The following is a 13,439-nucleotide window of genomic DNA, read 5'->3' as shown; positions in this document are numbered from 1 at the left end:
CAGAAATTAAAGGAACTTTGTAAATCAATTATCTTTAATAAAAACATGTAAAAAAAAGGAAGCGCAATATTTGTCCAATGAAAACTACAAAAAAATTGTTGAAAGAAAGTAGAGAAGACCTTCCTAAATAGGAAATTCTCCTATTTTCATGAATAGGAAGATTTAATATTGTTAAGAGGGCAATGCTCCCCAAATTGATCTATAGATTCAACCAATGTCTGTCTAAATCTTAGTTTGAGTTTTGTAGAAATTGGCCATCAATCCTTTTTTTTTTTTTTTTTGTCTTTTTCCTATTTCTTTGGGCCGCTCCCGTGGCATATGGAGGTTCCCAGGCTAGGGGTCGAATCAGAGCTGTAGCCGCCAGCCTACGCCAGAGCCACAGCAACGCGGGATCCGAGCTGCGTCCGCAACCTACACCACAGCTCACGGCAACGCCGGATCCTTAACCCACTGAGCAAGGTCAAGGATCGAACCTGAAACCTCATGGTTCCTAATTGGATTCGTTAACCACTGAGCCACGATGGGAACTCCGTCAATCCTAAAATTCATATGGAACTGCAAGGGACTTAGAGTAGTCAAATCAACCTTGAAAACTAACAAAGTTGTAAGCTTCATAAATTTCCCAACCTGCAATTTACTAAAAGATTATGGTAATGAAGACTGTGTGGTACTGGTATAAAGATCAACATTATGGTCGATGAGGTGGAATCAACATCTAATAATAAACCCATACATTTATGGTCAGTTTATTTTTGACACAGGTGTCAAGACAATTCAATGAAGAAAGTAAGTCTTTTCAATAAATGATGTTGGGACAAGTGGATATCCACATGCAAAAAGATGAAATTGGAACACTACCTCACACTACATACAAACGTTAACTCAAAATAGATCAAAGTCCTAAATGTAAGAGTTAAAATCTTGCAGCTCTTAGAAGAAACATAGGCACAAATATCTGTGGCATGGATATAAATATTAGACAAAATCACAAGCCACAAAAGGAAAATGATAAAGAATATCATCAAATTATTAAGTTTTTGTGTTTCAAAGGGCTTTACCAAGTAGGTTAAAAGACAACCTACAGAATGGGAGCAAATCTCATAATGAGATACCAGTTTTAGCCCACTAACAATCATTAGCTAGGATATAGAAGAATTGGAAACTTTATATATTTCTATGGCACGGATTCTCCTATTTCTCTAATTTTGCATACACCTGTATTTACATCTTGAAGGTTCTTATTTCTGCAAACATGGGGACAGGCACCTGATGAATAGATAAACAAAATTTGGTATGTCTGTATAATGGAAAGTATTGTCAGGAAACATTATTCAACTCACTGCTTAGTACTGGTGGTGTTGACAGACACTTGAAAACCAATGATATAGCCTTAGCTGTTCTCAAATTTTAAATTTCCTTCTTTAAAACACTTCCAGGAAAAGTTATGATTATGGCTCTCAAGTGCTTTTTATTCCCTGTGCTGCTGCCAGTACACAGCACGAGGCTCTTTTCTCAGTGATGTCAATTTTTAAGGGGTCAGTTCAACCTTTTAAGAGGTCGCCTTGTGATTTTGGCACACCTTATGAGGAGATGGTGTGCAGGGAGGCAGAGTTGCCCATCATCAGCTGCAAGTCATAAGTGCTGTTTGGCAGAGATAAGAAATTTAAACAAGTTTCCCAAGGCACATGTAGTTCCCAAGTATTGCCTGTTTATTATAATTCTAACGTGTTTACTTAGCAATACAATGAAGGCGTTAAGAAAACAACTCTCACTTAAACATATAACAGAAAGGCACCTGACGCACGTATCTCCGACTGATGAGTTGTTATAATCTCTTAGACTTTCTATTCATCCAGACTCTCGACTTCATGTCGGAAGTCCTCCTGCAGCTTGTTCTCCACTTCTAGATGTGTCGTATTTTTCTCTCTAGAGAGAACTCTGTCTAACTTCTTCCTGAGGTAATCAGAAGGGAAGACATTAGTTTACCTGTCTAATCTCTTGCAGCTAAAAACATCCCTGCCTCTCCCCAATAAATTTCTCTCTGTCAGCAAAAGGCACATCTCACGGCTTGTTCTATTCTACCTCTTCGTAGTCGCTAATGAAAATGATCAAACTCCAGTAAGTATTAGGGGTGCAGTTGTACTCCATTTTTTCCTTCCTTTTGAGGAATCACGTTTCCCCTCTAGTGTGTAACTTTGGCTGCTCACCATGTCTTGGTAGTTTGTTAGGAATACTTTGCCTTTGGTTTCAGGGACACGTTAGGTAATGGCGAAGTATTAGGAGCACCCGAAATAAAATTTGCACAAGAATTTGGTCAAGGTTCAAATGGTAGCTTTACAACAAAATTTACATAACGCCATAGATTCTCTTTCTAAAGAGTTCTCTATTGGGATTCCCACAGTTTTATTATTTTCATTTGCATTTACAACAGTGTCCGATCAGCTCCTGTTGTTAACCTGTAAGGCAATGTTAATCGCAGGTGTGCTTACCAGAGTGACATAAAATGGCTCAAACTGGGGATCTGCCTGTCAGGATGTGTCTAGAAACAATGGTGGAGTCAGTCAATGCTGAACCAAATTGTGGGGCTGTTAATTCGTTGTGTGTTACTGTGCAGCATTTTGTTTCCAAAATTGGATTGGTTCGTTATCATTTCGACCCAACAACAAAGACCCTGACTGTTGAAACACAAATGACCAATGAATTAGGAGAAACACATTCACCCTTTTTCTAATAAGATAAATTCAAATGAAGACCGCAGTGAGAACACATTTTTTCGGCCTATCCTATTCTCATGGATTATTTTTAAAAATGATATAGTCATTATTTACATAGGCATAATCAATAGTCAAACAATGTTTTGTGTTAGAGAACAAATTGGCAGGTTTTTTTCTTTTTTGACCGATGTGTATTCTGTGCCCACCGTGTGCCAGACCTTGTGGTAGAAGCTTAGCGTGTATTATCTCATTTAATTCTCAAAACAACTTTGCGAGGCAGTCGCTCTTCTAATCTTCATTTTACAGATGAGAAAATTGAAGCTTAAAGATGGAGAGTAACTAACTAAATCTCACACAACTGTGAGCGACAGACTTAAATACATGTCTTCCAGGTTCTAAAACCTATGCAAGCTTCGTTGAGTGTTAGAATTATAGGTGACATTTCATTTCTTCTCTATCCCCTAATGTATTTTAAAATAATGAGAATGATACTTTTCATAATCAAAGGATATCGTACATGCCTGTTTTTCAAGGAGTTCCTCCTGAGTTAGATTTGCTCTCTGTGAGGTCAGCAACTTTAGAAATTGCATGCAGTTATCCAGGGGTAGGGTACATTTGCAGAGAAAATGCAGCCTTATTTACAGATCAAAACATGCAGTTTTAAGTTCCGTAGTGTCATTGTTTCTGGCCCTCAAGGTATACAGAGTCTTGAATGGGCTTCAGCAGAAAACCTACTATGTGAAAGTCTTATACAGCAGTTGTGTAATTTTCTTCTCTCTACCCCGTCACATCCATCACTCCTAAGCCTGGGTCATGATATGGCTCACACAGAAAGTATTGAGATAAGAATTGTCCATTTTACAACTTTGCTCTTTGTCATCTATAAAAGGGAGTCTATAGAGTATTTCTCATTCAGTAAAACAAACTCTACTCAGGATTCAAATGTACTAATTATTATTTTGTTTTTAAGCTTTCCCACAAGATTGTCCTATGTACTTTATTCCATCAATGAATGGCACTGTAAATGTTTAACATGTTTTTCTCAGTGGGACGTTCTTTATCATGTGCTTGTTGGAAATTTAAAAAATGCATTTGAAACTAATCACCTTACTAAAATACTGTCTAGTATTTGTACCTTGTTATGTTTTACAAGTCGGTGTCAAGATGTTGGTTAGATGAGCCTCCATGCGCTCTTTATGCCCCTTTTAGGACTTTTTCTTCCTAATTCTTTTTCTTAGGGCTTCTTTCACATCCTTGTTCCTCAAGGTGTAAATGACAGGGTTCAGCATAGGGGTTACAACACCATAAAATGCAGACACGACTTTACCCTGGTCCTGGTACTCCCTTGATTGAGGTTTCAGGTACATGTAGATGGCGGTCCCATAAAATATGGTGACCACAGTCAGATGGGAGCCACAGGTAGAGAAAGCTTTGAGCCTGGCCTCTGCAGAGCGGATCCTCAGCACGGCAACCACAATGCAAAAGTAGGAAATGAGGATGAAGGTGAAGGGCAGAGGCAGTGTGAATATACTGATGACGAGACCCAGAATAAGTCTGACTGGGGTGTCCGAGCAGATGAGTTTCAACAGGGCCTGCACCTCACAGGTGAAATGGTTGATGATATTGTGTCCACAAAAACGGGCAGGAATTGCAATGATTGGTATTATTGCTAAAAGAAAGGCACTAGCCCAGGTTACCACAGCCAACTGTACGCAGACCTGGTGATTCATAATGATGGAGTAACGCAGGGGATTGGAGATTGCAATAAATCTGTCATAAGCCATGACAGCGAGGAGGAGGCATTCTGTCATCCCCAGAGAAAGAGCGATGGTCATCTGGGCATAACAACCAGTATAGGAAATGGTGGGGTAGTCTTTTAAACCATTGAACAATAAAAAAGGCACTGAATTGCTAGAGTAGCAGATATCAAGGAAGGACAGATTGCTTAAGAAAAAATACATAGGGGTGTGAAGCTGCTTTTCCACTCTAACCATGACAATGATGAGACCGTTGCCCACCAACGTGACCAGGTACACTGCTACCATGGTGCAGTAAAAGGCAGCCTGGGCTTTTGGATGATTAGACAGACCCACCAGGACGAACTCTGTCACTTCGCTGGCATTATCAATAACCGGAATATCCATTTCGTTCTCTCTGCTGAGGAAGAAGAAATTGAAACCATTTTAATTTAGGAAACATTTGTTGTGTGTTTGCTGTATCCTCAGTACCATATCAGCTGTGATTGGGAAGAAACGTCTACCAAGAAAGTGATGTCGTGTGTAAGTTTATGTTCTCTTTTGGGAGATAAAGCATTCAGACAGAGCACAAGATTAATTTGCAAAGTAGCCTCATCCATCGTGAATCTTAATTCCTTCATCTACAAAATGAGAGAGGTTGAACTCCACCTGAAACATGGTTTGAACACTCCCCTTAAAGAAAATGTGCTGATTTACTGCTTAAATAGAATCAGATCCCTGAATCACAGAATTATAATTGTTCTTTCCTGCTATGGATATCAGCCAGAGATTTGTCTTTAGCTGGTTTATATCCATGGCATAAAATGTGTACCCAGTTCACTCGCATCTCTTCCTTCACCTGTACATCCAATCAATCACTGAGTACTGTTGGCTCATCTTCCTAAATAAATTTCAAATCTACCTGCAAGTCTCCATATCCACAGCCACCCTCATCTCACACCTGGACTAAAACATGAGCTGCTTCGTAGGTCTCCCTACTTCCATTCTTGCCTCTCTATAGTCTGTTTTCCACACAGTAGCCAGAGAGACCTTTTAAAAACATACGTAATTATGACCGTGTCCTTTTCATGCTTAAAATCACTTTAGGATTTAATTACACTTGGAATGTAATCTTACCTATTTATCATGATCTATAAGATTCTAAATGATTTGACTCTAACTTTATCTTGTGTTGTCTCTTCTTACGCTGACCGTGATTCAGCCATGCTATCTTTTTGAAGCACTCTAAGCTTGTTCCCTCCTCAGGACTTTTGCTCATTGTGTTCTTTCTGCTGGAAATATTCTTCCTATCTTATTTGCTTGGTGGACTCCTAGTCGTTCTTGTATTTCAACCTAAATGGACCTTCATTAGAAAAGCCTTCCCTGGAGTTCCCGTCGTGGCGCAGTGGTTAACGAATCCGACTAGGAACCATGAGGTTGCGGGTTCAATCCCTGCCCTTGCTCAGTGGGTTAACGATCCGGCGTTGCCGTGACCTGTGGTGTAGGTTGCAGACGCGGCTCGAATCCCGCGTTGCTGTGGCTCTGGCGTAGGCCGGTGGCTACAGCTCCGATTGGACCCCTAGCCTGGGAACCTCCATATGCCGCGGGAGCGGCCCAAGAAATAGCAACAACAACAACAACAACAATAATGCCACGGGAGCGGCCCAAGAAATAGCAACAACAACAAAAAGACCCAAAAAAAAAAAAAAAAAAAGAAAAGCCTTCCCTAACCCCACTAATTTAAGTCAGATCTCTTTGTTAAAATTGTTCATAGTACTCAGAATTTTTCCTGCACAGCTCTTATCACAATTTGTATATTTCTATGATTATTTAATTTCTGCTCTCTTACTACATAATAAGCTCTGGGAGGACAGAGGCCCTGACTGTCCTATACACTGCCTTGTTTTCACCACCTCACACAGTGCCTGGTGTGAACTCACAAAATATGGGTTCGATAATACGTTTGTTGAATGAATCAAGGCCAGTTATTTGGCTCTTCCGTCTTACCCAGTGTCATGAAATTGATTTGACTGAAATGACATTGAACGGGCTGAAGAAAATAAATGTTTGAGGGTAAAAAGCCTATGCTAAGAAACAGTCAATATTTCCTAGAATTCAGTCTTATTAATGCCCTGTAGCTCAGAAACGAACTTTTTTAGCCCTAAAATTTTCTCTTTGCATGGAGGGAAGGAATGATAGTGAAGACAGAAAGTAGGTATGATTCTAGAATCTGAAAAAAAGTGTTTTTACAGTTTTTCATTCCTTCAAAAGTTTGTTTTCTTTGGTCTAGTTCTATTCGGTATGAATGCTATCACACATCAGTTCATTATTAAGGTCAAGATTTTTTCCTGGATTGTCTGTAAAATTCCCACGCAGTTCTTGTCACGAAGCAGGATTTGGGGCATCTCTAGTGTATTGTTTCAGGCTCATGAGGCAGTTGTCAGGCCTTAGTGAGAATAGGCTGTGGATGGGAAGGTTTGTCTTAGGAGCTCAGCAGCAGGGAGAACTATCCAGGCTAACGATGTAGGTGATCTCATTGGATTCTATACTCTACCAAATCTTAGAAGGTAGAAAACTTTTGTAGGTAAGTAATTCAGGAAGTAGCGTAAGAGTTTATAACAGGATCCTCAATAAAATCTAACACACGATAAGGGTGGTCTGAGAGAAATCACAACAAAGGGTAGACAAAATGAAAAAATATTTAGCTGCTGCTAAACATCTAACTTAAGTTGTTTTTACTTATTAGGGAGATTGATCTTATAGGGAGGTCCTTGCCCACCTCTGATGAGAATTTTTGTTCATATATTCCCAGTGTTGAAATCAGAAAACACAATCATGACATTTCTGTCGTGGAGCAACAGAAACAAATCTGATTAGGAACCATGAGGTTGTAGGTTCTATCCCTGACCTCGCTCAGTGGGTTAAAGAGCCGGCATTGCTGTGAGCTGTGGTGTAGGCTGGCAGCTGTAGCTCCAATGCAACCCCTAGCCTGGGAACCTCCATATGCCGTGGGTGCGGCCCTTAAGAAAAAAGAAAAAGCCAACACAATCATCAATCTGAACTGAAACAGTCTTCTTGGAATAGAATTATGAGATTGAAGTCCGAAGACTGAGTCTGAAACAGAAGTCAGATGATCTAGTCTTTCTTTAGTCAATGATGATACCACAACTATAGTTTCCGAATGGCATGACAAGAACAGGATTTTCAGGGCACAAATGTTTTCAAAGGGTACTAAAGTTTCACACTAGAATGGCAACATTTTAAAACATAAAGCCTTATTTTGACTTAGAATATTCCCCATCTTATAGCCAGCCCTAAGAAAATCTCAAATGCCAATATAAATAGCTGGAAAACAACACATTTTGGTGTTTATATGATTTTAGAGAATCTCACTAGACTAACCATATATATATATTTTTTTACTGAATAATTCAGTGTTTTGGCACTGTGCAGGCCAGAATCTTCCTAAATTAACTAGACATAATGTGGAGATTCTCACACAAACAGTTTGAGGCTTTCGATCTTTTGGAAACATTTGGATGCACTTGTCTTCACACAGGTTTCCCAAAGAGGGCTTTCCTGGTTCTACTTACCATGTGAGAGCATGCTTCCCAGGAGGACTCATTTCATCCTTAATACTAAAATTAAAGGACACTTGGAGTATCTTCCCTGTTCTCTGAGCTCTTCAGAAAGCTCCCAGGGATTTACAACATACTTACTGGAATAGATAGTACTTACAGGCCGGAATTTCTATTATTCATATCAGGCAGTGTAGAGTGTTAGCTAAGAGCATGGATTCTGGATCAAATTTGAATCCTGGATCCATCACTGATTTACTGTGTGATGTTGGTAATTTCCTTAACTTGTTTATATATATATATATATATATATATATATATATATATATATATATATTGTCTTTTTGTCTTTTTAGGGCCCCACCTGCAGCATATGGAGGTTCCCAGGCTAGGGGTCCAATCAGAGCTGGAGCCACCGGCCTACACCACAGCCACAGCCACGCCAGATCCGAGCCGCGTCTGCGATCTATACCACAGCTCACAGAAATGCTGGATCCTGAGCGAGGCCAGGGATCGAACCCGCGTCCTCATGGGTGCTAGTCGGGTTTATTAACCCCTGAGCCACAATGGGAACTACCTTTAACTTGTTTACATCTTAGTTTCCTCAATTATGGAATTGGGGAAATTACAGTAACTATTTCATAGAGCTTTTGTTTTATACATATGTTATTATTATTATTATTATTATTTTTTTTGCCATTTCTTGGGCCGCTCCCACGGCATAGGAGGTTCCCAGGCTAGGGGTCTAATCGGAGCTGTAGCCGCCGGCCTACGCCACAGCCACAGCAACTCGGGATCCGAGCCGCATCTGCAACCTACACCACAGCTCACGGCAACACCGGATCCTCAACCCACTGAGCAAGGCCAGGGATCGAACCCACAACCTCATGGTTCCTAGTTGGATTCGTTAACCACTGCACCACGACAGGAACTCCAATACATATATGTTATTAAATATCTATTATTATTATTATTTTTAAACAAAGCCTCATTTGGGCAGTAGCACCCATGACAATGTGGCCACATTGTTGTCTCTCTTTTCTGAAGGATGGAAAATAATTCAATAAATGAGGACATAAATAAGGCAATAAGGTCAGATTATACTGTGAGACTTCTATAAGCACAATCTGCATTTTATTTATGTCTGTAACTCCAGTTCTTATCTCAATTCCTGCCACATTGCAGGAACTTAATGGATAAATGACTATTTTGGGAGTCAAATTGATTGATTTTGCTCACCTGAATGTCCAAAAAGCACCCCCAAACAAAAATATCAAGGTCTCTAAGAGACCCTTATGTGTTGCAGGATCATTAGCTCACGGAAGTATTGGAGTCTTTCAAGAGTAGTGAGTTACAGGTGCATTCTAGGAGATCCATATTGAGAGTGACCATTCCACACATACATTTTGATTTGTTCCAATAGACAACTGTGGCTTCTTCCCTCCTTGCCAGGGTGTATGCTCTTCACTTGTACTTACGATGGGTTGTATCTTGATTCTGTTCAGGATTTTAGAAACCAGAACTCCATATGATCCAAAATATGAACAAGAGAAGAAGGAGAGAAGCATCTTAAACATTCTCTGCTGTTACCTTCTGAGTTTATTCATTCCGGTTCTAAGGAAGTGATTTCACTGAAGAGACTTCAGGGATCTAATCCCTGAAAGGCAATTAAATACTGCCTCTGAACTAAAGCTATATACTCTTTTGGGAATATTATTTTAAGTTATTAAAACATAAGTAATTTTTGTCTACTGATGCCAGTACTTCATTAATGACAATAAGATAAAACTTTTGAGTAACACCACCAACTCCACTTCTGCTCTTAAGTTACCTGGAAGTAGAACCAACTCTAGGGTGATCACTCAGAGTCCTCTGTTTCTTGGGAGGGTTTCCAACACCGGGACTCAAGAAGGTAATGAATGAATAGGAAAGGAGAAGTGGCCACAATCTATTGGGATGCTATGAAAGCTTTCACTTAAGCATTCAGATAAATGAAGTCATGTTAACAGTATTTATTGGAGGTCTCCTCTTCTTCCTCACTTGTCCCTGACTCCCCCCAGCCCATCACAGCCATCTTTGATTTAAATAATTTCTATAAGTCTCACTTTTTCCTAACACTTTACTGGATTAATTTCAGGGTGCCTTACAAACTGTCACTGTCTAAATATAATCCAGCATCCTCTCATTTACTGTCCCATTGATTAACTTCATCTGTGCGTGTACCTAATCACAATAGTATTATTTTATTGATTTCTTGCCCAGCTGTGGCCTGAGTATATGATGTACTTATTATTTTTATGTGTATCCTTAAAATTTCCAACTTAGAATTCAAGATTTTAGGGGCTAGGAATGAGGCATCTTAGCAGATAGCCTAGCTGAGTGCTGCTCAAAATATTTACAACGAGATAAGAACAGAATTGAGAGTAAACTTTTAAAGTGTTTTGACATTGCCATGATATTTTTATTGTATTTTATAAAATATCAGTCTTTAACAGCTTGGAGAATTTTTAAAAAGGCTGTCTTTTACCACAGATAGCTTGTGAAGTATTGGTTTAACATCTGTTTGTTTAACCAATTCTTAGAGTACATGCACCCTGTGCCAGGAGCTATGCTGGGGAGATAGAGATGAATAAAACAAACTTCTCATTCTCAATAAACTTATGATCTAATTGGGGATAAACATTCCAAAACAACTGACTACAAAATAACACAAAATATGTTAAATTGGGGGTTCAAGAAAATGCTATTAAGCAAAAGAAATGGAATTAAGTCACCTTAATCCATAATTAGAATGGGATGAACTGGGGAAGGCCTCACTGAGGATATGACATTAGATCTGGCCCTTGAAGGATGACAGATTTTGCCAGACACAGAACACAGGAAGCAGAGAGAACAGTGTATACAGTGGTATATATACATAAAAGGTTCAGAGACAAAGGCATTGTTTTCCTGGAGCATGGGATCTGTGGAGATGAAGTAGAGAAGGACAGAGAGGTTAGATGGGGCTCCAGTTAATACTGTATATCCTATAGGCCATAGGGAGCCACTGCAAGTTTTTAATTTTGGCGCAAGAGTGTAGAGGAAAGTTTCACATGGTGAGAGTTTTGCCTTTAGAAAGTCACTCTAGAGAAGTTGATTGGATGGCTCGTTTAGAGTGAGACTGGACTAGAGAAAAATAGGAGCTCATTATAGTCATCCTGGTAAGGGTTGATGCAACTGTGAACTAGGACAGATGCATTGAGGACAGAGAAGAAGGGATGGATTTAGAAGACATTTCTGAGCAAGAAACAATAAGATTAGCAATGAGATCCTGCTGTGTAGCGCTGGGAACTATGTCAAGTCACTTATGTTGGAGCCTGATCATGTGAGAAGATAGAATGTGTACATGTATGTGTAACTGGGTCACCAGGCTCTACAGTAGGAAAAATTACATTAAAAAAAAAAGATTTGGTGAGTGAGTGGTTATTCAGGGTAAGTGAGAAGAAGATGTACCAGCTGACTCTGAGGATAATGAAAATACCAGCGTGTAGAATTTTTAATGTGCTTTTAACTTTTTAACATCTGACAACTGTGATCTCATTTGATCTTTCACCCCTCTGAGGCAGGTTAAGAAATGTATTTTCCCTTGTTTGACAGATTCAGTCCAGAGAAGTTTAGTGATTTGCCCAGAGCTTCATAGCTCATTAGCGGCAGAATCTAGACTGCCTGACGCCTAATCATGTGCCTTTCCCACTCCATCATGATGTTGTACTGAAAAAGTGCCTGACCTGCTGCTCACACTTAACTGGAAATAGTTACTATGCATATTACTAGCAGGGGATAAAAAGGAGAGAAGCACCCGGTGAGATGACCACCAACTACTTTTGATTCAATTGAGACTTGTGGTAATAGTAACTGTAATAAAAGAGGTAATGCTTATTGAGGACTGACTACGTCCCAGCCACAGTTCTCAGCATTTTATACAAATCAACTGATTTAGTGCTAACAACCTTATGAGGTCAGTTCCGGGATTGTCTTCCTGTTATAGATGAAGAAATTGACATATTGATCAAGGTCATATCACCAGAAAGTGTCAGGGTCAGATTTGTAACCTAGACAACCTGAAAACATAGTGTTTTTTTTCTTTCTCTGTTCAGCAACAATCTTACCTTCTTACCACTTCTCTCTCTCTCTCTTTTTTTTTTTTTTTGAGGACTCCCTGAACCCCCCAGGCTCCCATCAGAAAGAGCATCTAGGCATTAGGAGAACTGTATTTTTTAATTACATTAAATTAATTTTTATTGAGGTATAATTGATACATAACATTATATTAGCTTAAGGTGTACACCATAATGATTTGGTATTTGCATACACTGAGAAATTACCACCACGTTAAGTCTAGGAGAATTGCATTCTAATCTCAGTCGTGCCACAACTGCTGACCTTGATAATATCACAGCCTCTCTACATCTTTTCATCATCTGTAAATGTCAGTCATAATATTAGTAACAACCTTCCCTGGAGGTCTAGTGGTTAGGATCTGGCACTCTTTCATAATACCTGTTTGCTTCTCTCATTAAATTACTTAGAAGATGATACGAGGTAATATATGTTTAAGAATAAGATAAAGTGTATAAAGTGCTTCATAATCTTAAGAACTAGGAAGATATAACTTCACGTAGCAATGCTGCCTGCACACATGTCTTTTTTCCCATCTAGGCAGTGAATTACTTGAGAAGAAGCATCCAATATGCTTCATTTGGGCCACTGCATCTCTGGCAGTGGCACAGTACCTGCGGTACAGTAGGTAGTTGATCCATGCATGTTAAATGAAGGATGTATGTACAGATGTTTGAATGCACAGGTAAGGGAGCAGCCTTGGGAAGTGCTATTCAGGCAGCAAGTTGGCATTTCAATTCCTGCCATCTTAGGCTCATGTGATCCTAACTTCTCAATGACAGCTAATGTTTACTGCAATTCTCTAACTATCGGCCGGGCACGTTTTGAAATGCTTTCCATATAACCGAGCTGTGAGATCATATTCAACACCATCACCATCCTTTTTAGCTCTTACCTGTATTGTGAAGGTGAGTTGACTTTGTAAACGGAGATGTAAGTGGCTTCTGCGCTTTCTTCTGTGACACATGGGCTTCACTGACATCATTGGTAGCAGTGTCCTTCCTGATAGCCCTAAAACCCCGTGATTCCTGCGATTCCTGCAACTATCTAAGGTTGTTGGCAACATCCCTTTACCTTCCTTCTCACAGCCCTTCCAAAAGGCTTCATAGGCCTCTATTCCCTTTATTAAATTTCTTCTTTCCTGATATGCCTAGAGTGGTTCTGACTACATGACCAAACTCTGAACACCATAGGTAGTGTTAGAGCTACTGTTAGCCCCCTTAGGTGGGCACAGAGAGTGACTTGAAAGAAAA

General features: G+C 39.6%; 2 protein-coding genes across 2 annotated transcripts in view; one reads left to right on the top strand and one right to left on the bottom strand.

Moving 5' to 3' along the window:
- Window positions 1-13,439, top strand: part of IGSF1 (immunoglobulin superfamily member 1) — a 375,771-nt gene that overhangs the window by 137,266 nt on the left and 225,066 nt on the right. The window lies entirely within an intron of this gene.
- LOC100514087 (olfactory receptor 13H1-like) lies at window positions 511-4,858 on the bottom strand. Its single transcript, XM_003135394.4, has one exon. The coding sequence runs from the start codon at window positions 4,856-4,858 to the stop codon at window positions 3,920-3,922; it is 939 nt and encodes a 312-aa protein (XP_003135442.3). The 3' UTR covers window positions 511-3,919.

This window comes from Sus scrofa, chromosome X (genome assembly GCF_000003025.6).
Source record: "Sus scrofa isolate TJ Tabasco breed Duroc chromosome X, Sscrofa11.1, whole genome shotgun sequence".
NCBI lineage: Eukaryota > Metazoa > Chordata > Mammalia > Artiodactyla > Suidae > Sus > Sus scrofa.
The sequence above is the reverse complement of the archived record's forward strand: the minus strand, read 5'-3'. Positions and strand labels throughout refer to the sequence as shown.

Coding starts and splice junctions, on each gene's coding strand:
- LOC100514087 (XM_003135394.4), bottom strand. CDS start 4,858: ATGGATATTCCGGTTATTGATAATGCCAGCGAAGTGACAGAGTTCGTC.